The sequence below is a fragment of the Leuresthes tenuis genome, unplaced genomic scaffold (genome assembly GCF_036924035.1).
Source record: "Leuresthes tenuis unplaced genomic scaffold, fLeuTen1.0.hap1 SCAF_5, whole genome shotgun sequence".
Lineage (NCBI taxonomy): Eukaryota > Metazoa > Chordata > Actinopteri > Atheriniformes > Atherinopsidae > Leuresthes > Leuresthes tenuis.
Window position 1 is genome coordinate 30,881,590 of NW_027325359.1, and position 24,606 is coordinate 30,906,195.

Below are 24,606 nucleotides of genomic sequence, written 5' to 3' on the forward strand. Positions count from 1 at the left end.
GCTGAAGAGGCCTCGCTGTTTACAGCTGGTGTTAGCAAGGTCCAAATGTTAAAGAGCACAGTGAAATCTCTTCTTTTTTGTCAATCTGGAATAATTAGAAAGTTCAAAGGAGTTCCAGCCTGTAGACCCAAATACAGGCTGAGTACTTCATATTGTGTATTATTTCTTTGTCGCTATCAAAGGCACATTATTGTCCTTCCTATAGAAGGACGGATTTCATGACGTCATGAACTGTGCCATCTCAGCCCCAGGAGCTCTAGGACAGTTTTAAGCCTGAGAATATGCATAATCAAAAGCCAGTGTGCTTTAAAAATTAATCAGAAGCGCATAGTTTTAAGGTTCACAAACTTCTCTTGTGTGGTTACCAGGATACAGAGGTTAGGTCAATTTACCAGCAGTCATTCTTCCCCACTAATGCATTCTGACCTTCCTAACTAGTTTTCTTGGACTTTTTCAGACTTTATGATGGTTACATAAGCTTGACATTTCATAGTTTATCCTCATTCACAGCAATTTTCCCACCATGGCAGCACGGACTTTCCAAACAACACAAGCTGGGCAAACAGCTTCATGACAGTGATATTTGAGCCAACCATTTGCATACTCTTCATCAGATTCATCAGACCAGAATGTAACTTTTACAGTTGAACACGGTGAACCTCCTGCAGCTGCTTCAGATTTCTGTTCCTGCTCATTTATTTTGTTTTTTACCACACAGGAAGAGCTGATCAATAGTCAGCAAATGCTATACATGTGGTGGCTGTTGCAACACAAAAACAAACACAGATACTCCTGTCAGAGCCCTTAATGACATCAGAAGCCCAGTGTTTGTTGTCCTCCCCCTTCCCACCCCTCAGTCTTTGTAAGATTCAGGTTCAATCCAAGTCACCCACCTGGGAGATTTGGAGGAGAACAATTACACTCAGTTCCTGGATAAATCACCCGAAGGGAATGAATAGTTAGGTTTCAGCTCCTCCAGTTTCACTGTGAACCTGCACAAATTGAGACCTTCTCTGTCAGTGTTGGACCTGAAATAGTGATGTTAGTTAGCTGAGCAGAGCAGGGAGATTAGAATTCAATTTTGACTAAAATTAGTCTTCTTTCTGTGTTTCTGTTCACTTTAAACGCATTTACACACCGTAAATTTCAGCCTGATGCTAACAGAGGTTCTGTAGCTCTCACATCACGGAAAGGTTGCACTTTGACCATTTTTTTGGCGAGTCAATGTTTGTCTCTTTTTTCCAAGTGTGAATCGCACAAGTTGTCTTTCTCTGATTGGATGAAGGACAGAGTTTCTCACTCAATAGTTGCAGGTTAGTAAACCTTATTTCTTATAGCAGGGAATCATATTTTGAAGGTCAGTTTTTAAAGGTTACAGAACTAAAAGCAGTCGGCAGGGTTAAAAACTTGGACCGAGCACAATGCCTGGTGATGTCTTCCCACTGCTGCTGCTCCTGTCTTTGTTTGGGATGACCCACGGCTGCCTGCAGGACCCTGCTTCGGCCTATAGATATTCTGGGGCTGTGTGCCGTCTCACCTACCCTGCTGCTGTTGTGTGTGAGTTTTTTGCTCCTTTTATATATTCAATTGATTTAAAGAAGCATTTGAATTTCAGAAAGTGCATTTATGTTCATGCAAATAAAAATTACAAGAAAATGCTTGGTTAAAGACTGTATCCTACAGAGGATATCTGCCATCCAGAGGCTTATTTTGTAGCTCATCAGCATTAAATTCAAACTATGTCAAGTGAAGGTGGAAGGTTTAAGATGTGGAAGTGGTACACAAAGCTGACATTTGTAGATAACATCATAAATACAGGTGTATCAAAATACTGGCTAATAAAATGACTCCCAGTTTTCAGAAGTTTGCCAGAGCAGGTGCCTGCTACATGAAGCAGAATTGAAGAGGTAACCAGTTAAATTCTGTGTCTCTATTGTCATAAATGTAGCTCTTTTTGGATCCTCCAAATCAGATTAGAGTTCAGAGAAGAGGTCATGTAGAAGCACCTCTTCCCAAGCAACCAATTCTCTTCTACAACTACAGACTGTTGTCTTTTATTTTAATCTTCTGAGCTTTTTTCTGTTTTTTTTTTCTAGTTTGGATCCTGTGCTGCTGTAATAACAACCGTGGCAGTTTTTTTTAACATCTGTTATAATAATAAGCCATGCAAACAGGGTAGTTATTTACATTTGGACATTTGGATACATTTGGACACCTGGAATAAGTCCCCAAATCCAGATGAGTTGAAAAGGAGACGTCTAGGTGTCCGAGCAGGAACAAAATGGAAAGAAATAAAGAGGTAGTTTGGTGTAATCCTGGACATGCAACTGTGAAAGAGTCTCTGCTGCCCAAATGTTGAACTGTCGGCTATGAGTTCCTGTCAATGTTGTCTGCAGACAAAGTTGTTACCTGCCAACACTGTGAGTGACGTCATCAGCTGAATTTTTACACATGCAACAGAAACACTCCAGTCCCACATGGCGATAACCGAAGATTCAGCCACACCACATATCAACTTTCCAAGAGTCATATTTGTACATTTATTTTGCAAGACTTCCAGCTTTCTTTCCTGATTTTGTATCAAATTCATAAAAAAGCTTTTTATGCCCAAACAACCTGTTCAAGGTTGCAGGCAAGGTAGAGTCTATGGCAGCTGTTACTGGTTGACCATGGACAGGTCACAAGTCCATCTCAGCGAGAACAAAGAGACAAAAAGAAAAATAAATGCTCTCACCTTTGCTCAGTTTGGAATGACCAGTTATTCTATAATGCACATTTTTGGCCTGGAAAAAGAGAATCCTGCTGGTTTGCACATTTGTAAACAGGAAATACAATTCCTGTATCCTGTTGTAATTATCTGTACATGTGTGAAATGTGCTCTTTTTTTTTTTAAATCCAGTATCCAAATGTTTTTACAGTATCTTTGCCAACGTGTCTGTGTTTATCTGTTGGCAGTGAATGAGAAGACCACCAAAGTGATTGAAGCAGCATTTCAACATGCCAAATACCCAAGTATGCAGGGAGAAAAATCTCTGCTCTTCATTGGCAAAGTCTCATATGGCCTGGACAAGTGAGGGAAAACAGCATATCAAGCACACAAATTTACGCACTACATGCCACTGCTTCATTTAATTTTTTTCTAATTTTTTTTTAACCCTCCCAGTTTGGAGATTCACAACCTGTCAATTGGCCTGAGCAATTTTGAGCTGCATCCAGGAAAAGGTATTGCCCTGGAGATAAGCAATGTGTCTGCAGTGTTCAAAGGGACCATCCAGTATGGATATGGCAGCTGGCTGTAAGTGCGTGACCAGACATTTTTCATCTTTTTTCTCAGCTCAGAGAAGTGCAAATAACTAGAAACATGAAATCCACAGAAAAATCCCACAGAGGTAGTTTTTGTCATACTAGTAATCAGCCATTTGTGGGGAAAAGGCAGCAAGACCGAGTCGTTGCATAGTATTTTGCACCTTATAATTCAGCCATGATCACCACCAAACTTTAAAGAACAGTGCGGTTACTTTGGTGTAGAGGTGACACTAGAGGTGACACTATGGTACTATTTAAGTTGTACTACATTTTAGTAAAAAAGAGGCCCTGCAAAATTTCCCCAAGTGCAAAAAAATGCTGCACAGTTATTACTTGTATTTTAATGATGTGATCCATTCGCATTTTGAAAATAATCACATCCGATCACCCTAACCCTACAGAGCCAAAAGGAAAAACTATTGGTAAATAGTTTCATTCTAAATATTCACCCAAAAGATAACTGACCACCAAAAGCTTGACATTAGGAAAAGTTTGAGACAAAACAAATGGGTTCCTCATTGTTTCAGTCAAGGCTAATCACGTACTCCTAAATGCCCAAGACATGCCAAGAACACCCAAAACAACTAAAAATGGCAAACAGATCCCTGCACTCCAGTTATCAGAGCAAACATCGATAACTTACCCATAGATTGGGTCCAGGATTTCTAATGATTAAGGCTATAAGACTGCCACAGTAGGTTAAATGGTAAAGTAACCCAGACAAACAAAAAATATACAGAAAAAAATTAGTTAGTCCACCTGACAAACTCCTAGATCTTTTATGCAGGCCATGCAAGGCTGGGCGGACCAAATCAAACAGCAGGAACAGAGCAAGTGACCCTCAGCAACTGTAAAATAAAAAATTTAATTAACAACTGAGTATTGAGACAATTTTGATAATCACAATTTAAAAACAATCTAAATACCAGCTTTTCATATTCATATTTGTCGACATTCAGCACGCACAGAAGCTTTATTATACATCACAGCACTTGTGTGGCAGCACTGCAATGTCAAAAGAATTATAACATTAAAAAGGTTATACTGAGTTAAACTGAATCCAGTCTGATTAAGTTTACAACGTTAAGACAGCTCGTTTACCTCGCTGACTAAAACAGAACGAGGCTCACATCATCACCAGTGTCAGAAACCAACTGGGACCACCCCAAATGTCTTTAATCCACTCCTCTCCCAATCAGCCAACAACTACCAGGTGACACTCAATAGTATTATGTTGCTGCTAATGTCTTATAAACCTTCTTCCAAATCGTCAAGCCTGAAAAGTTAGTTTACACCCTGCAAGTTGTATGGATTGGTTGGTTTGTTATGAATAAAACCATGCTGCTGGTTAATGCCACAGATACAAGGTTCAAAGTTCACCAAAGTTGCAATAAATTCATGTAAGCAAAGTCAACATGAGTCATCACAAATTGATTTTGATTTCTTGCCTTTTGTATTTCTTGTTTCTCCTGTTTCTAGTGTCAACGTTGCACAGACTCTTGACTTTGAGATTGATTCTCAGATTGATCTTGGAATCAACCCAAAACTTTGTAAGTAACATATTTACATGAACTTTTGTACAACTTTAAAGTGCTTAGACTTTATACTCTACTGTAAATGTCTACATTTTTTTTGTCATTTTGAGCTACAATTTAGCTTTCAAATTCAGATAATTAGCATTAAAAACTAACAGAAACATCCATGCTGAGCAGTGTTGGACCCAAATCCAGGATGGAGTTGGATGAGAAAAATAATTCACTTTATTTACCAAAACATAACAAAAATACCAGAGAGAGTCCCCAAAACAGGAAACTAAAAATGCAAAAATGACTTAGAGAAATAACGGAACACAAGGACAAACATCAACAGTGTTTGGCAGGAAATCCAACAAAGTCCCAAAAAACAAACTCCAAATAGTTTGAAGAACAGAACAACTTATGAAGCAGACATGAATACAATGCAATAAAAATCTGGGGAGTATATATACAGAGTGACTAACTGATTACGATCAGGTGGGGAGGGCAGGATGACAGGAGGGTAATTAACGAAACACAAAACGGGTGCGAAGCAAATAAACATGGGAAGCAAAACTAACAAAAATGCACAAAGTAGAGCTAATTTAAACCCTAAACATGACTCTAAAGGCAAGATAATATTAAAATACAGAAACTCATAAACCATGACAATAGATTGTTCTGGATGAATACCATTTTGCTTCCTAAGTCCTTAAGTATTCCCAATCCCATTTTCCCTCAGTCTCATGCCATTTTTTGAGGATGATTGTTAGTCTACTTGCAGCTATCAAGTGGTGAATAAAATATAGACATATACTCATGTTATATCTTTTATCTCCTCTTACATGGCCTGCTTTCTAACCTCGTTTACCTCTGTCTGCCTCCTTTGTCAGACTGCGGTAAAGGGAAGGTCGCAGCGGACACATCAGACTGTTATCTGAACTTTCACAAGCTTCGCCTTCACCTGCAGGGAGACAAAGAGTAAGTGACTGATCTGCATTCCATCTGCATTTCATGATCGCTGTGCCTGAGCCTGTTTTTGTGTGTCTGCTTGGCGCTGACCAGACCGAACTGGCTGAAGAAGCTCTTCACTGACTTTATCACCTTCACTGTCAAGCTGGCCATCAAAGGACAGGTGAGGATGAAAGATAACAGCCTTTATTTTGTTCATGTTTGTCTGTCTGATCAGGCTGAAACAATGACAAATCTGTCCCTAAATGCAGATTTGCAAGGAGATCAACAAGCTGGCAGATATACTGGCTGACTTCATACAAGACACAGCAGGTGTGTGCGCATATGAGAGGTAGCATCTGGTCATCGTTAAATTCAGTTTTCTGTGTTTCTATGTACAGTCTTGGTCAAAGCGTTTTGGTACCATATTCCACTTAAAGCATCACCAGGCTCTACCTACAGCTCTGGGAAGTAGCACCACTCTGTCTGAGTCCTGCACATCCACAGCTATACAGGTACATTTGTTGTCTCTATTTAGAGGCTAACAAAAGAGACCTGGAGCCACCAACATTTTCAAGAGACAGGGTGGGGTAATGTTACAGGACCTTACAAGAATAAGACTTTATATACTATAATACATGGGATGAAAAGCATTTTCACAAAAAAGCATTTTCCTAATTTCAAATTTAGAAAGATTCAAATGTGTCAGTGAAACTGATACATGTGCAACACAATATGTATTGTAAGTATTAAAGTGCTATGTACTGTATTACAGCTTGGGTTTGTTTGTGTTGACAGCGCACTTCCTCAGTGATGGAGACATAAGTGTGGATATCGGAGTAACTACGGCACCCGTCATCACTGCTAACTACATAGAATCATACCACAAGGTAAATATTACCTGTGTATACAGTTTAAGAGACAACATTGATGTTCTTCTTTAAAATGTGTAGATAAATGTGTTTGATTAATCAAATGCAAGTAATTTGGCTAAGATGAATAAAAGACTACAGTCCGACTTCAGTACATTTTCTTGTATCATATTTTAGGGTCCGCACAGTAAAATCATTGAAGTACTTACCTAACTGTATATTCTCTCTTAAAAATGTCCTTTTTTCTTACTGCTTTCAGGGTCTGACCAACTACAATAACACGACTTCTGAGGTGAATAACTCCGTTTTCAGTCCAAGTCAGCTGACTGAAAGCAGGATGCTTTACTTCTGGTTCTCAGGTCAGCTTTTGTCATTGTGTTTAGAGATTTTAAAGCACAACAGAAATAACAGAAAAGAAACTTACAAAAAAGTGGTCAAAACTGTACCTGCTGATCTGACCTACAGCTCAGAATATCAACATTACAACTGTTTTTCTTTAGTAGTCCAGCCAAAATGCACATCATGATTTAAAACGAGAGAAGATATTTCATATTGGTGCAGAAATTCTTCATACAGACAAAAGAGCTGAAGAGAAGACTTTGCGTCCAGAGTCAGACCTGCAACATCAGTGTTTACTCACCTTTAATCCAAGGTTTTATCCACTGGCATGAAGATATGCAACTTTGTTTCCAAAAAAAGTTGAATGTTGTGAATGAAAAGGCTAAAAATAAAAGATAAGTTCATTAAAAATAAGACCAGATTAACATGAAAAAGTCAAGTGTCTCACTTATTAATCTACTTCAGAAGGTAACCTCCAGAATTAACCTCCAGAATTGAATAGCTTGTGTTTTAACCTCAGATGAGCTCTTTAACCCCCCGATTGCTGCTGCTCACCACGATGGCCGCTTCCAGCTAAACATCTCATCAAATGAGCTCATTGTAAGTACGTCACCTTCAGCTTGGCCTGCAAACAATAATGTGACAGGTGGGCACAGATGTTTAAACCTGAACTCTTATTTTCTTATCTGATTAATACAATCTCAGGAACTCTTCAAGACGAGCCTCTCCAGTGTCATGCCTGCATACATTGAACAAGTAAGAATAAAAACTGTATGTCACTTATTCTCAAAATAATACATCAGAGGAGATAAATTACTTTGTATTTGTGTTCAGTGTCTAATGGAATCAGCTTCTCCGGAGCTAAGAGTGTGGAGTTCATCTGTTCCCTTCGTTAACACCTCCACCATCGGTACCTCAGTTTGGGGGCAGGTGTCTGGAGAACTCCGCTGTGGGGGTCAAAGCACGCCGACGCTCTCCTTTCAAGCGGTACTTTGTGACGAGACATTTTCAACAGGCTTTTGTAAAGTTAAAGGAAACAAAATGTTGAGTTCAGCTGTTACGCCACATAATGAGTTTCATTTCATGCTTTTACCGTAAGACGGGGTTAGATTTAAGACAAAGAGAAACAGTTTATAGTAATATTGGGGGAAAATGATGTGGATAAGATACTAAAAGCTTATTGTTGACAGTTAATCAACAATAAGCTGAAATAGTAAGCAACCCTTTACCGAACATAATAATAATTTAACAGATAAACAACTCCCTTAACTTTTAACAATTTTTTTAGATGTAAACTGTGAAATAATTAGCTGTAAGTTGATCTTTGTCAGAAGTGAAATCAGAGTCAGCTATGATGAGAGCTGTTTGAACTCTGAATGCTGAGGAAATGAGCAACAGTCCTGTCTTTACTACCTCCTTTAGCACAAGAAACACCATGAAAGTTCTATCCCGCAATGCCTTGCAGCTGCAAATTTCAAAGTGGCACCTGATTTAATTTATCTGGTCATTAACTGTGATTTTTCGTGGACAGATATGAGGACAGGAGAGTGTGAGCAGTCTGTAACAGCAATATATTTTACATTTATTCTTTTTTTCTGTTTAACTGACCAAACTTGATAATAAATTAATATTTTATATTATATCCTTTTTGCTAGTATGATATATACTGTTTAATGATATAGTTCCCATATAACAACATGATAAGAGTGCATTAGATTCAGTATTTAAATAACTTTTTGTAGAATATTGGTTGTCCTCCTAAGGCCTTATGAGTTTCTCCTACAATCTTTCCTTAACCTCGTGACATTTGACAGAGCTTTGGAAAAGATTATAGAAGGTTATTTCCACCAGACCCTGGCTTTCTTCTTTCCCCTTACACCTGGATGTGGATTTAGTTTGCCACTTACTACAGCTGTCCTGAGCTTGTCATTAGCTCCCGTTGTATAGATTCTCCCTGGTTTCCTTTAGGGTCCATACTGTCATTGCTCTGTTGATTCATACCTCTGTTCATATTTAGTGAGTTTCTGTCAGATTTTTCTGTCAGTAATTTGGGACACTTTGTATCAGCAGTGACTAAAGTTTGGTTGAAAATAGAGTTGATTAGTCTTAATTGATTAATTAATCTTGGTCCTCATCACAGCTACACACAACATATTTACTTTGCTTCACTTTATTAAAGACACATGTAAACACAGCAAACAAAACAAAATCACAAATTTAGTAATTAAGATCATCAATCATCATAGAGAAATGTTTGGAAGCATCTGGAGCAAAATACAGGATTTGTACTTATTAATTGTATGTTGTTGTTTTTTTTTTTAGTTCAAGAACAACCAAATTAAATGAACCGCTCATGTCTGAGTTAAAAATGAAATAATATGTTTTTCTGAAATAGTGTGCAGATGTAATGGAGGCGGGATCTTCCATGAGGGTCTCTGTTTGATTGGTTTGTTTCTGGTGTTTAGGATGTGGCTGTAGATGTGACAGCTTCCTATGCTGACAAGAAGCTCTTCCTGCACAGTAAACAGAATGAGTAAGACCTTTTTATGTTTATTTCTGAAAAAAAACAAGGATACAACAAACACACAAAGCCCAAAATGGAACACTGTTAAATTTCTGGTTTCTTTACAACAACTTCCATCTTTAGTGCCATCGTCCCCTTTGCATATGGTCACAATTATGTCATCAAAACAAAGTAGTCCAACCACATTTAAAGGTAAAAGTGCTTCTAGTTGTTCACAGTCCCATCATAAAGTCCAGTCTTGGCCTATCATGTTGTGGTTGGTTGATATAATGATGATAACTTTTCAGATAAATTCTCTTTAAGTCATCTCCTCTAAATCATGTTGACAATTTTAAAATGTATAGATACTATTAGCTCTAAGATATGAATACAGGTACCACACTGAGGTAAAAGTAAAACAATAGAAGAAGACGAGACAAAAGGGCATTCTTCTTAGTATCAGGTTAGCACCAGGATCCCATTTCTAAAGGCAGATTCTAATAATAAATCAATAGGCCAACAAAGCAAAAAGAATGAGCCAAAACAGAAGCTCAACCTGACACTGGCCGAGCCTGGGACTCATCCAGTATGGGGAACTGAAACTGTCAAAGACATAGAAATGGCTAAATTATTTAGTTTATATGATGATGAATACTATTAAAGATCAAACTAATTTATTAGAATGGGAAAGAAATACATTTCCCTGCTTTAATTTTAAACTACATTCATGTAAGCTTGTGTTAATTTTAGCTATTTATTTACTTTGCAGCATTTTTAGCTATTTTAGCAGCATTTATCATCCTACAAACCTATTTATTTAGCCATTTATATATTTTCGTCTTTATTTAAGATTACGATTCCTCCATACCTAAGGCCTCCGAAAGTGTCTTCTGCTATCAGAAAACAAATTATTACCAGCGGATCTTAAAAGACAAGGCACATTTATTGATATAGAACGATTCAACACAATGCTTCAAAGTGCTTTGCATTGAGCTGGCATGGATCAGACTGTGGTTGATTCATGCTTAGTCCTTCCTCATACCATAGTTGGTTGTTTCTCCTCACAAGATTCACAGAAGAGCAGGTTAGATATGTGTGTGCAAATAAAGCTGCTGCTGTTCCCTTTTTGTATCAGCTTGTACTCTCCAATGGCAAGTACATCCTGAGCGTTAACAGCACTGACAACAGACGGCCACCTCAGTGGCATGTCAGCTCCAACACCCGTCCTTCCACCTCCATGATTTCCAATGAGACAGTGATACCCAACGAAGACGCGCCAGACCCCTCACTTTGAACATGTAGCGTGAAAAGGACGACCAAGTGGGACAGAATGAGTTTATTAAAGCACAAATTAAAGGGTAGACTTGCACTTTGCTATACAGACCAGACAGAACAAGATCCCCATTTAAACTAAATCTATTGTATGGTAAGAAGCTATGGAAGGTAGAGTTACTGAAATCAATATTATGACTTTAGTGAGGTGGGGAAAAGGGCCTTATTTATGGTTTTTGATGAGCCACAGCCATGTGTACTTATGATTTTGATCAGTTTGTCTTACTGTTGTTCTATGTTTTGCATTACGCTTGATTTTAATTTTTCTTATCCTCACAGGATCTTTATAATCCACGCTGAGCTGCACTCACAGAATCAGGTACGTTTTAAAACAGTTTAAAACATACTTTGTTCAAAGCAGAGTTCTGGTGTTTTTTTTTAACCTTATTTCCCTTTAAATTTGCTATTGTTGTCCCAATGGGTTCATCCATCTGCACTGCGAAGAAATCAAGGAAATAAGGAGTCGAGTTACCTCAATTTTTCTTTTTAAAAGGAACATCATGAAATCATAATTTATGTTTGACTGACGATAAATACAAAAATGACACTTGATAAATTATGTTTTAACATGTGCTTGGCGACATGTTTATTAGTTCAGCTGCATTGTAAAGTTAAATTGTAATTAAAAACAGATCAAATGAAAGGTTAACACAAATTTATTGGTGCACAAATAATGGTAAAAAAGTTTGTTGTGCAAAGAATCAGAATAAAGTTGACAGTTAGACTCCAGTGCTGCATCAGGGTGAAACAGTGGAGGAAAGAGTGGATGAAATGGATCACATCTCTGTAACTGAACTTTCGTCAGAGCTTCAGTATGTTTTTTTATTGATAAAATGATGCAACTCCTGCAGACAAACATGCAGTGTGTGCTTTAATTAAACTTGTTCAGTCACCTCTCCTTCATTTCTAGCTGCATGATGAGGCACAAATAGAGTTCTTAAGAGAAGCTGTGGAGAAAATAGGCCTTCCTAAAGTCCTGTCTGGTAAGAAACTCATGCTCAAACATCAACCCTCTTACACCAATTACATATCATTCATACCTTTCATTGAATATAGCCTTTTACAGAATACAAAATTGACTAAGATCACAAATAATTGAGACTATTTAATGACTTAAATTTGTTCCATCTTCTATATTAGTAAAACAAATGCTTTTTAAAGGCGGTTTCTTCTTGAGTGTGGATGTCATGTGTCCACCATTCACTTCTCAGCTGTTCAGTAATGCTTTTTGTTTATGTTTCTAACATTTATATGGCATTATTCACAGCACTGCTCTCCAGCTATAAGAGTGTCGGTACATTGCGGTGCTGAAATGTGGTGTTTGTTTCAGTTCTTGAGGTTGAGATAACCAGGCTGATGGACAAACAGGGGGCCAACTTATTTGACATCATCAACCCTGAAGTGCTTCATCAGGATGTAAGAGCTGCTCTTTGTCCTCTTTTTGGTTTAGTTGCTGTTGTCTCTGCATTCACATCATTTCTTTCTCTACCTCTGTCCATGCTGAAGGGCTTTGTGTTGACTCAGATGGATTTCGGCTTCCCTCACCACCTCTTGGTTGACTTCCTCAAGAGAACGTTGCAGTAACCTGGCAGCTAGTTTGGATCTTAACCCAGAACTGTTTGTAAGTCAGGCTAAAAGTTTTTGCTTGGATGAAAATCTAGCCAACAGGCAAGCTTGTCAGTGATGTTCTAAAGTGACCACCTCATAAACGTTTTAATGGAAACCTAAGCGAGCTAAAACTGACTACACCACTACATAAAGCTGAGGAGTTGTGCAGATTCATCATGACAAGCCCATTTCTTTTCATAAAATTATTAGTTATATAAAAGATAATTCATAGATTTGATTAAGTTACTTATCTGTTATTTTGTCTGGAAATGTAATGAGAGTATGGAATGTAAACAAGAATGGAAAAACTTTTCTTCAAGTTTTTTGTGTTTGTGCAAATGTAGTTTTGTAAACCCTATTAAAATTATACTCTACAGAGAGTTCCAATTCTTTTGTGTGTGTATTTGTCAGTAAAAGTGCAGTAAAATTAATTTTGGGCTCCCAGTGGCAAATAATTTGTCCCATAGGCTATCTGCTCAGCGTGGTGATATGCCAAGCTGAGGTAAAGGCAAACCTCCAACCCCAGGTCCAAAAAGAAGTTGGCATGCTGCGTAAAATGTAAATATAAACAGAGACATTTTACTATTTCCATGTTTCCCACAGTGTAGCATCCCCTCATCTTTTAACAACAGTCTGTAAACTTTTGGAGCTGAGGAGACCAGCTGTTGGACCTTTGGAAGAGGAATGTTGTTCAATTCTTATCTGTGACTTATTTTAATTTATAAATTACTCACACCCTGACTCAGAAACAGTTACAAACACAACTTAATTGACTGGACAATTTTCATTTTTATATTTATGATGTTCAGACATTATAACACACACATAATTATTTGATTCGAAAAGCATAAAGATGATTATTCTTCTTAAATGTGCTTAATCATCTTTTAAAATGGGCTCTCTTTTCAACCAGTTGGGTCTGAAGAAAAATTATAAGAAAATTAGTCACTGAGGGATCCATTCCTGTTAATAGTTGTTTGGGAAGAGTCACAAGAAAAAGAGAAAATAAAGGCTATTTATTTTTATGCTTTATTTAGTCTTTACGGCTATCTGTTTGTGATATTTTTGCCTGGGTTCAGACAGTTTGGAGCTTCTGTCTGATATCGTGAAGCAGCTGATTTGTACTCACAAGATGGCATTATTATCAAGAGTAGAATAATGGAAAGGTGGAAAAATGACTCAGGACGATGTGAATAGAACATGATATAGTTACGTGTAAAAAATACGAGACAGAAAGGATAAAGATGATTAAAAGTAAACCTAGTGAAATAAAAGTGAAGTTTGACCCAATAAACATTTCACAGAACAATTAAGTTCTGTTATAAAAATAATAATAATAATGTTTCATTATCTGGCAGCATCTAGTCTGATTAAAAGAATACTGGTGATAAAAATAAAAAGTTGTTTTTTTGTCTGTTTTCTTTTGTTTCGATTCGTTTTTGGCTTGCTGGTGGCGGTAATGCGCCATAACACTGTTTGTCACCGTCAATAAACACCAGAAGAAGAAAAGAAAAAAAGAAGAAGAAGAAGACGTGGGGCGTCATTGTGTCACATGACTTATCCAGTCATTGGTAAACATGGCTGCTTCGATCTCCAACGAAGATTTTACCAATTTACAGTTTCTTTTGAAGGTATTATACTTTTATTGAGATGTTTTTCAGACTGAAAAGCATCTTGATCTACTCGTTTCATTTGGCTGCTTGTTGCTATAAAGAGCTAAACAATTGTCAGTTAAGCTTTATGTGGATCTTTCTTATTCAGTTTACTCACTGTGGCTTGGGGAAAGTAAAATTGGGTTTCAATGTAAAACGTGGTTGTGTCTATCCGGACATGATGTGGAGAAAAATTAAAGCCATTTTAAGTTAAACTGTTACATTTAAGAATAGTTATTGACCAAAAATCAAGTAATTTCCCACTGAATTCAAGACTTTTAATCTTAAATCTGCAGGTTCAAACACAGTCCAGGCAAAACTTTTCTTTAGTTATAATATTCGCTTCTTTGGCCTGAGTTTTATGACTGCAGCGTTTTGATGACATTTTCTATAAATATACCCTCCATCTTTACCTGTGAGAGGCTGCTGGACAGCAGCAGCGCGTGCACGTTGTTGTTTACCCGTTTGACGTTGTTGACTTTGGGCTGCTCTTCTCTCCGGAGGCTCCGTCGAAAGATGCTGTGAGAGAAGTTTGTGTTCAGAGTCACAAAGGTCCATGTCGCCAGCTGACTGAGAGCACTGCAGCAACATTCAGCATCCCTGCAGGCCAGGCTGCTCAGGTAACTCACACACCTGCTCCCGTGTGTGTGTGCCCGTGCGCTTCTAATTAATCTGATTTGTTACTCTGAGGATCTCTTTTTTTACTCTTTTGTGGAGATAAAACCACAAGGTCTCAATGATATCAATGATCAGAGGCGAATTTATGTTGTATTTACACAAAAACTGCAATAAACTGATTGTTGCTGATTTACTTAAAAAAGGAGCTTACTGTGAATGGTCTTGTCGGTCTTTTTAAACAGTTGTAGTTTTCAGTGTGAACATAAACCTTGTGTGTGTGTGTCCCTCAGTTGGTCCAGTCCCTACACGCTCTGTCCCATCATGTCCTCTTCTACAACCTCAGCACCCCCGAGCAGATCCTCTCTCTCTTCCCCGAGTCCTTCCACTCCAGTCTAAAGAACTTGATCACCAAGATCCTGCTAGAGAACAGGTCAGCTCCACAGAAACCACCTCATACTGCTGCTCAGGTTGTTCAGGTCAAAAAAACCCTGCACACTCAAAGATTTAACATCATCAGTGCAACCAAAAGTGAATCTGTAAACTGAATGTAAACAGATCTCATAAAGAGCCTTACAGAGGCTGAAAAAAGTATCAGTTGATAATATAATTCATGTATTTTCTGTGTCTCAACTGATTGTTGCTGATGTGTCAGACACAGATACTTCATCTGCATTATTCAGAAGATGGGAAGTTTTTACTATATTATAGTATTAGAGTATTATAAATATAAATAGAATAGAAATATAAAAAAAATAATGAATTTATGTTTGTATCACAGTAAAAACAATATATATAGAGAGATCTAAATTAACATCTTAAGTATTGGTTAATGCAGGGTGATGTAACAGCAGGGGGTAATGACATCATCACATGTCTTCTTCTGCTGTTTTTCAGTCCGGCGTGGAGGACGGAGGCCCTCAGTAATCAGAGTGAGTGTATTTCACTGGAGTTGTACTTTGTGCTGTTTGTCTATCTCTGTGTGGACAGGTGGGAATTTCACACGCCCAGTTCTCAGTGTCAGACCTCCTGCGGCCGACAGGACGGTTCAGACGGGCTTTCAGGTTACAAAAAGGTTCAAGATGAAAGCACACTTGACCTGTGTCAAGTGAAACCCTTAGAGCCAGTTGCACTGAAATCAGCACCTGAGCACGCAGATCACAGGCTGTGATGACTTTTGTCACAACCTTTAGTAGTTATTTGATTCTGATTCGTATTTAGACAAATGTATATTTGATCAGTGATCATTAATCCTTAAAGCAGCAGAACAACCTACCTATTTTATAGGCTACCGCATATTAGTTGTTTTCCAACTGCATTGGGCTTAGATGTGCTACATTACAACATTACAACACCTGGAAAAACATAAAGAATCGCTGTTCTTAAAGGATGTTCCCTCAGCTGTTTTATTTAGAGAAAAAAAATGTAACAAAAAAGAACACAAAAAAAATTTTATTCTGTTTTTTAAAACTTCCCTCCATTTTCTATATCCACTTAATCCAATTTAGGGTCCCAGAAAATTAATTAATTTATTCTAATTAACTTTTGCATGTTTTCAGGAATGCAGAATGTCCTCACAAAGATGGCCATTAAGCATGTGTGAGATATGGTGTCAATTACTCAGTTTCCTGTTTTTGTGTGTGTGCATGCAGTCTCCCTCCCTCAGCTGAAGGGCTTGGACTGGAGAGTCGACATGGTGACCGGCTCAGACTCGGTCAGTCGGATGTCTGTGCCGACCTGTTTGGTTCAGCTGAAGGTGAGTGGGTGAACCACACCCTGCTGAGGTCATATGACCTCCGATATGACTGAAAGTGAGAACTGCGTCTGATGTTGCAGAATGATCTCACATATATGACGTGTTTTCAGTTGGAGGATCCGTGTCCATCAGCAGGCATGGAGTCTGTGTCCACTGTGACGGTTGAGTTGAGCAGGGAGACTCTGGACACCATACTGGACGGACTAGGACGCATCAGAGACCAGCTGTCTGTGGTGGCTGGAAAGTGAAACCATCCAGATGTTTTTCAGATTTATGCTGATGTTTGTGGACTTTGGACTGACGGTGCTGCATGCTGATGTTTTGCGTTGATTACTTTTTGTTTTTTCTTGGATGTGACTCTAGAATTGTTTTGATAATTAACTAAAACCTCTTTTTATAAAAGCTGAAAATAGAAAAGATGAGCAGTTATTTGTTTTTTTTCCCTTCTACTAATATGAAAATAAACTTCCATCATATGATCTGCATCTCGACATTCATCTGCATTTTATACTCTAGTCAAAGTTATTAAAAGGTATTTTTCACTTTTACCTTAATGTGTTTGGGTTTCATGTGACATCAGGTGGGTTTAAACCCAACCATCAGGTTTGAACCCAAAGCCTTCCAGCTGTGAGGTGACAGCGTTAACCACTTCATAAAGACACATTTCAGCCATTTCAATCTTGTTGACGTGAATTATTCAGTGCACTGAATAATTGATCAGCAGTAAGTGTGGTTTGGTCAGTTTGCTGCTCTGTAGCATTCAGGTGTGTGTTAATGCAATGCTATGGAGGAAAGACATCAGCAATTATCTAAGAGAAGCAATTGTTGCAGCTCATCAATCTGGGAAGGGTTATAAGGCCATTTCCAAACCATCATTCTACAAAGAGGAAGATTATTCACAAGTGGAAAACATTCAGGACAGCTGTCAATCTTCCCAGGAGTGGACGTCCCAGCAAGTTCACCCCAAGGTGAAAAAGCCCAGAGCTACATCTCAGACTCTGCAGGCCTCAGTTAGCATGTTAAAGGTTAAAGTTCATGACAGCACAATTAGAAAAAGACTGAACAAGGATGGCTTGTTTGGAAGGGTGGCAGGAGAAAGCCTCTTCTCTCTAAAAAGAACATGGCAGCACAGCTTAGGTTTGCAAAGCTGCATCTGAACAAAGCACAAGACTTCTGGAACAATGTCCTTTGGACAGACCAGAGCAAAGTGGAGATGTTTGGTCCTAATGCACAGCAGCACGTTTGGAGGAAACCAAACACAGCATATCAGCACAAACACCTCATACCAGCTGTCAAGCACGGTGGTGGAGGCCTGATGATTTGGGATTGTTCTGTTTGAGGCCATCTGTCCCACAGCTAAAGCTTGGCTGAAACTGGCTCATCAACAGGACAATGATCCCAAACACAGCAGCAAATCTACAACAGAATGTGTGAAAAAGAAAAGAATCAAGGTGTTGCAATGGTCCAGTCAAAGTCCAGACCTCAACCTGACAGAAAAGGTTTGGTGGGACCTTAAGAGAGCTGTGCATGAACCAATGCTGCAAACCTTAATGAACTGATGCAACGTTGGAAAGAAGAGTGGGCCAAGATTCCTCCACAACCATGTGAGAGACTGATAGTATCCCACAGGAAACCATTACTGCAACGTACTGCTGCTAAAGGTGCTTCTACAAGCTGTTGGATCATAGGGTTCACTTAGTTTTTCACACACCGCTTCTCCATTTTGTCTTAGTTCTTGTTAAGTAAATAATGAAACAGTGTAAACTGTCATGCGCTATGTTAAGTCCTAGTTTTTTATGCCAAACTACAAGAGGGCACACTTTCCCTTTCAAAACTTTATTTATTTCGATTCACTAAACTTCATATATATTTTTACAATATAAGTACTCTGCTATTTTATGTCTTAACCAAAAATTTTGAATACTGTGAGATTAAATATTAAGAAATCTGTCAGAAATCTGAAGCCTTGAAATTCAGATTCAGATATACTTAATCAATCCCCAAAGAACAGAAATACACAAATTAAAAACAATTACAAAACTATATAGTAGTTATAGAAAAATAAATAAATAACAAAAAGAAAAAAAAGTATAAACTAAGTAAAATAGTAAAATATAAAGTTTATAAACACTTTGCACATTCGTGTGTGGACATTCAAACGTATTAATTATATAAGCATTAGAAAAAAGTTTATAATATACAGTATGAATAATTTTCTGTATGATGAAAATAATTCTGTCAAAATTAACGATAAGACGTGACTACTTAAGCAAGCTAGTTTAGGTTAAATTTGTAGGGTGGTTTCCGCTTGACGGACAGCCAGTTCTTGACAGGAAGACGAAATTCAACGTTACACCTGTTGTGGCGGGAATCCAGCGTAATTCAGCTAGTTAGCCTGTTAGCTTGATTCAGGTTAGTTTGACCGTTTCTAACAGTCTGCTCGCTCACAAAGTTCAGCCAGAAGTCAGAATAGAGGTAAGTTTGATTACGAGACTTTGTTCATTATGAGTGTGTCGGTTTCTTTTTTTCAGGGCATACAGTTTAATTTAATTTCTACTTTTCCTTTTAGCATTTTAAGCTAATTTCAGAGAATTTTTTTTTTTTTTTTTTGCATTAGCTAAGCTTGCTAACTAATCTCCACCCACAAAACAGGTTCGGATAATGGCAACAGGGAGAAAACAGATGAAGAAAAAGCATATGGAGAATAAACCTGATAAAAAGGTTTTCGATTTTACTGAAGAAGATGAAAAGAAAGAGCTGAGTGGTTCAGAGGACGATGTCAGAGAAGGTTTGTGCGGAATGACTGGCTTGGTTATATTAGGAAAAGCTGCTTTCCAGATACTAATCTTGAATTTCTTATGACTGTTATCCCAAGATGAAACTCCAATAGTTGACAAGGTGGCAAAAAAGAGAACCGCTGCTGATTTTGAGGAAGAGGGAGTAGCATGTGCTGTCGGGTACAGTCTCTGTTTCATGATTAATAGACATTTTACAGAGTAGCTAAAAATAATGAAAAAAATCCCTGCTGTAATTTCTAACATACTGAAGAGACACCATGAAATACTGTTATTTCTGACCAACAGATATATTCAGTTAACTATCATGTGACAAAGAAAATCACCAGTCCTCGTGCAGAGACATTTATATGTCTTAAGTCCATTAAAGCTTCATACAACTGTATTGAATGTTTGGTCATGCCGGTGCAGTAGATACCATTGTACCGGCCTAATTTAGTTCAATATGACACCAACTTTTCTCTTTTCACACATTCAGAAATGAAGTGCAGTCTATGTTGGAGAAATTTGGGGGTAAGTAGCTGTTGTTATTTTTTGTTTCTAGCTCTGCTTCTCAGTTTAACAGAATTTTAAAAAAGCAGCATGTCTCTCTTGTGGTTTCAGCTGATATTAGCAAGGTGATGCAGACCAAGAAGAAACGCCTGGAGTGTCTGACAAAGAACTACATGAAGGGAAGCCAACACAAACTGGAGCAGCTGTGGAACAACTATCATGGACAGAGGTTTCTCCTTCCATAACTTCAGAAAAACAGAAAAATTTATGAAAAATATAAGGGATGCCCCCGAATTGTCGACTAAGCTTTGGCTGCAAAGCTGTATGATCATTATGTATGGTATTTATAAATCTCTATGCCTGTGCTTGAAGCAGAGAAGGGCTGTCCAACACAGAAAATAATAAGTGTTTGCTCTAAACATTTCTACATTATTCAGTGGGTTCTTTCATAAAAGTAAAATCAGTGCTGGTTGAAAGAAGTCTCTAAATGTCATTAATGACTGCGTGATCTGATTAGCATACCTCTGTGTATGATCATGTATTTATTCAGTGTCTGAAAGAGCGGTGTATTCAGATTAAGATTTTTATTTGTCACATATGGATGTACACCCACAGTGAAATGAAATTGCAACAAGCTCTGTGTACAACTGTGCAATATAGGATCAAATAAAATATGAAATAGATAGATAAAAACAGAATAGAATAAAAATAGACTTCTGCACAGCATGCAGCCAACAATTGCGTGGAAACACCTAAATAGCTGTGTATCTATCATAAAAATGCAGCAAAGAGTCGACTCGTGGCTTTAAATTGCAACTGTTGCTCAAACAAGAAAAGTTTTGGTTGGTGGCAGCCCTATAAAAAACATAAAAAATTAATAACTTGACACTTTTGGCTTTATGTACTGTAGTAAAAGTGTATTTGTGTGTTTGTGCTGACCGTAACAATGTGTGTGCAGGAAAAAGATGACTCAGCAGTACTCTCAGCATGTGTCCTCTGCACTGCAGCAGTGGGAGATCGAAGCCCAGCGAGCTGAGGAGCAGGAGGAGAAGCTCAATGTTAGTTCACTCTGTTGGTAGTTGGGTTAGATCATTTCCACTACATGTTAAGGCTCAACTCCACTCTGCATCAGTCTCCGCTATAGATTGTACAACCTCGACATAAGTGCCACTCGTTGCTGATATTCACCGCAGCTCTGAAAACAATCAAGGACATGAAAGGCGTGATGTGATTGGTTCTCAGTTGTTGTTTAGCTCTAAGGAGTATAACTTTGTTTTAAAAAAGTAATGAGTATGATTTTATGGCTTTATTGGGATTTTCATGTTACTTTTTAGTGTCAGCTTCGCTAGCTTGAAATTCCCAGCCATTCACGTCTTTTATTGTTTTTGTTACGGAAGTGTATTTAAACTGACTGTTGAGTTCACAAGCAACCACACTTTGTTAAAGTAAACCATGATAACTACAGCATCGTTGTCTTAACCTTCAAAGTAATTATTCTGATTTCGAACTACTATGGGTTATTCCTCATTCTGTGATCGTTTGGTTCAGCATTGTACATTTCGAACAGTTCACACTCTCAAGATGGCAACAGTAGAATATTTGGAAATCTGTTATTTTGCATTTGCTTATGTCCTATTGGCATCACAACAAGCTGTGCAGTTTCCCAAACTGAAAAACTCTCAAAGTGCTTCACATTGATCCTGGTGTTGTTATCGTGCTTCAGTGTAAGCCGTGTCCTCTCTGCTCACATGTTGTAATCACACAGCAGGTGTGGAGACGTCTGACGGGTTCCACATTCACGATGTGCACAGGGAGGAATCTGTTTTCTGTTTTTAAAGCAGTTGGATCATCCAACAGTACAGATCACAACAGCTTCTTCTAAAGATGAATGTGTTTAACAGAGGACCGATAAGGGCTGAGATGTAAACTGTGTTGGTGTTACATTTTGCTCTTGGTGTTCACAGAATCTGTTCCGGCAGCAGCAGAAAATCCTGCAGCAGGCCAGAGTCGTTCAAAATCAAAAGCTGAAAACTGTCCGAGAGCTGTATGAGCAGTTTGTGAAGGTGAGGCATTACCCATCTGACACAGAGGCTCACCTGTGAAGCCACATGAATCTAAAAGTGCGTTCCTCTCAGTTTGTGTTTTACTCGGAGATGTACTGAATTAAAAGAATAAGAAGTCTAAAGAAAACAATACTTCAAAAACCTGTCTTTACTCCATGGATCTTTGAAGAAGCTCTGTGCAAAAATATTAGAAAGTTAAGTGAGGACGCCCCCTAAACTTTTGTCTTCCGTTTCTTGTTAACACACTCCATCATATTTAATTGTGTGAAGGTTAGATCATCTACTGTTGGGACTTTCTGTTCTTGTGGCAGAAGATGGTTTATTATACATATAACATGCAGGATGCTTATCTTTAAACGTGCATTAAAAACTCCTGCATGTTATTAAGGTTTACAGAATCCTTTAAATTGTAAATGGACTGTACTTTATTAGCTTTTCAAGTCAAGTTGACAACTCAAAGTCCTTTTACACTACAAGCCACATTCACCCAGTCACACACACTTATTCAGCACATCTTAGTCTATACAGTGTTACAGGCTACATGCTTTTTAAAAAATATATCACACACTGGTGGCTGCATCAGTAGGCAGTGTGTGGTTCCAAGGACACTTCAACACTTGGTCCGAGGAAGCTGGTAGTCAAACCACCGGCCATCCAGTTGGCAGACGACTGCTCTACCTCCTTAGTTAAAGTCGCCTATAATCAAGATCACATATATTGTAACTATTACTTCAATAACTCCCACAGATATGTTCTGCTCAGTGGTCACCCTGTTACTGTCACACAACGTGCTGCGCTTGTAGCAGCTTGATCTGATGGAGGATATGCCAGTTCACATATCGAGTCCACTGAGCAGAACAAACACGAGGGAACGTTTCACATGAGCATTTTAATGGAAATCAGTCGGCTTGTTAGCTGAGAAGGACGCGAGCAGGGAGCAGAAAGAAGCTGAGGCTTGGGCTAGGCTTTTTTCTCTTTATCTGGTTACTCAATTAATTGATGGAATAATCCATAAAATGTTAAATTAACTAAATAATGGTTTGCTGTAGCTCTGATCAGTTGTAGTCTGAGGTGATCGGTTGTACAAGTTGAGTTTATAGTCGGCACGATTTAGTTGACCAGATTTAGTAGGATCTTTATTCTGGGTGTTGTTTCTGCCTCAGTGTGCATCAGCTCATGCTTCTCCTCTGTTAACCGACCGTCTTTACACCTTTCCAAAGCCCTTTTCGTCTTTTGATTGCAATCGAAAATTTTCAAATGGCCTCCAGTCTTGCTTCAAATGACTGCATTCGTGGGTATTTATTGGCTTCAACTCCAATCAGCATTGCTGAAAACAGCACCTTAGTGCACATGCTAATTTCCAGAGGATGCTGGGTACCAACTGTAATGTCTCACATGGAGGATCTAAAACTGAGCAACAACCTGAAGTTGTACTATCAGTATGACAGCTCACTCAGTCCAGTCAAAAACAATATGCTTGTCTAATTAGCTCAGAAAATCCTGATTATAAGAAACAGTGGTCCACCGCAGGATACAGAGTAATGCCATCCCTTCATGTTGCGGTCGTTACATGTATTTTTTACCGGTAGTTACTGATATTTTTCCTCTTCTTTGTTGGCTGTAGCCATCAAGAGTTAACACACTGCGACTGGTGATGGGAAAGGCTGATTTCAGTATATTAACAGAAAAACTTACACCAGACGTTTGTTAATGTTTGACATTATGGTGGGTTTTTTTCACCGGTGGAAATCAGGGCTTTAGAGAATTGATTATTTTAGTATTTATGATACAGACATTTTTACCATCACATCTACCTTCTGTCAATCCTGGAGCGGCTTTTTCTTCTTAAGAAGACTGTTTGAATACATTTCTCTCTCCAGATGTGCTCCATTGACATACCATATAAACTACCTCAGCGTTTTCTTTTTTGACTTGAGTGATATGATCCAGCATGCATCTGTCACCTGAATGTTTAAATGTTAATGTGAAACAGGAAGTTGTCGTTGTGTTTCCCCCAGAACATGGAGGACATGGAGAAGAGCCACGACTCCTTCCTGCAGGGGGCGCAACAAGAGCTGAGGAAGGAGATGGCCACCCTGCAGAAGAAGATACTCATGGACACGGTGAGTTCAGGGTCAAATCGTCCTAAAGTCAAATAACATTTACTGTAATCATTTTTTCATAAAGAGAGTGTTTTAAAATATATTAAAATAATTGAGCTTCAGTACGAAGTTGGCTTGGCTATAAAATAGCAGTTTTGGAGATACATACTGATGCTTCTTCTGTAACATGCACATTAGGAAGTTTATGATGCCACATCAAGTCCTGTTGTTGTTTTATTCCACAGCAACAGCAGGAGATGGCCACCGTCCGCAAGTCGCTGCAGTCAATGCTGTTCTAGCCTGCTGTTACCATGGCGACCATTCCCATTTCGTGGATGTTTTATGCTGAATGTTTGTTCTTTATTACAGTAACATTTGATGAGTTCATTCACTTCACACTTTGTTACTGTTGTGAGTCTTGTGAATATTATGTGTTCATTACTGAGAAGAGACAAAGTTTACGGTGCTGCGTCTTTTCGTGCTGCGTTACGTAAAAGTCCAACAAACTCCGCAGGGAGTCGCTGAGCTCAATAAATAACAGACGTTACCACAGATGCTTTGTGTATTGTCATTTAATTTATAAACAACAACAAATAAAAGTCTGGAGGCTTGATCTTAACTTAACTGTGAGGATTTATGAAAGTGTTTACATCAAATTTAAATGTTTAAAAGTGCTTTGAAGGGCCTTGACGTTTAAAAAAATGTT

General features: G+C 38.3%; 3 protein-coding genes across 4 annotated transcripts; all 3 read left to right on the forward strand.

The window, feature by feature from the left end:
* The first annotated feature begins 871 nt into the window (after positions 1 to 871).
* cetp (cholesteryl ester transfer protein, plasma) lies at positions 872 to 12,805 on the forward strand. 2 transcript variants are annotated; one of them, XM_072386639.1, is made up of 18 exons: positions 872 to 1,313; positions 1,391 to 1,557; positions 2,956 to 3,070; positions 3,164 to 3,295; positions 4,786 to 4,856; positions 5,714 to 5,801; positions 5,886 to 5,955; positions 6,044 to 6,104; positions 6,570 to 6,661; positions 6,903 to 6,997; positions 7,498 to 7,582; positions 7,688 to 7,738; positions 7,817 to 7,969; positions 9,448 to 9,515; positions 11,097 to 11,136; positions 11,728 to 11,800; positions 12,148 to 12,233; positions 12,324 to 12,805. In XM_072386639.1, the coding sequence occupies exons 2-18, from the start codon at positions 1,422 to 1,424 to the stop codon at positions 12,399 to 12,401; spliced, it is 1,494 nt and encodes a 497-aa protein (XP_072242740.1). In that variant the 5' UTR covers positions 872 to 1,313; positions 1,391 to 1,421; the 3' UTR covers positions 12,402 to 12,805. The 2 variants fall into 2 exon arrangements, with proteins under 2 accessions (XP_072242740.1, XP_072242739.1); XM_072386638.1 differs by having other exon boundaries at positions 872 to 1,557.
* A 1,163-nt stretch (positions 12,806 to 13,968) lies between these two features.
* On the forward strand, positions 13,969 to 16,870 carry commd9 (COMM domain containing 9). The gene is made up of 6 exons (XM_072385291.1): positions 13,969 to 14,056; positions 14,581 to 14,697; positions 14,986 to 15,125; positions 15,590 to 15,624; positions 16,345 to 16,448; positions 16,559 to 16,870. The coding sequence occupies exons 1-6, from the start codon at positions 14,003 to 14,005 to the stop codon at positions 16,694 to 16,696; spliced, it is 588 nt and encodes a 195-aa protein (XP_072241392.1). The 5' UTR covers positions 13,969 to 14,002; the 3' UTR covers positions 16,697 to 16,870.
* A 2,239-nt stretch (positions 16,871 to 19,109) lies between these two features.
* On the forward strand, positions 19,110 to 24,498 carry sycp3 (synaptonemal complex protein 3). Its single transcript, XM_072385292.1, has 8 exons — positions 19,110 to 19,236; positions 19,324 to 19,405; positions 19,722 to 19,756; positions 19,847 to 19,964; positions 20,694 to 20,793; positions 21,700 to 21,798; positions 23,817 to 23,921; positions 24,146 to 24,498. Exons 1-8 carry the CDS (start codon positions 19,110 to 19,112, stop codon positions 24,197 to 24,199), a joined length of 720 nt encoding a protein of 239 aa, XP_072241393.1. The 3' UTR covers positions 24,200 to 24,498.
* Positions 24,499 to 24,606: the final 108 nt, after the last annotated feature.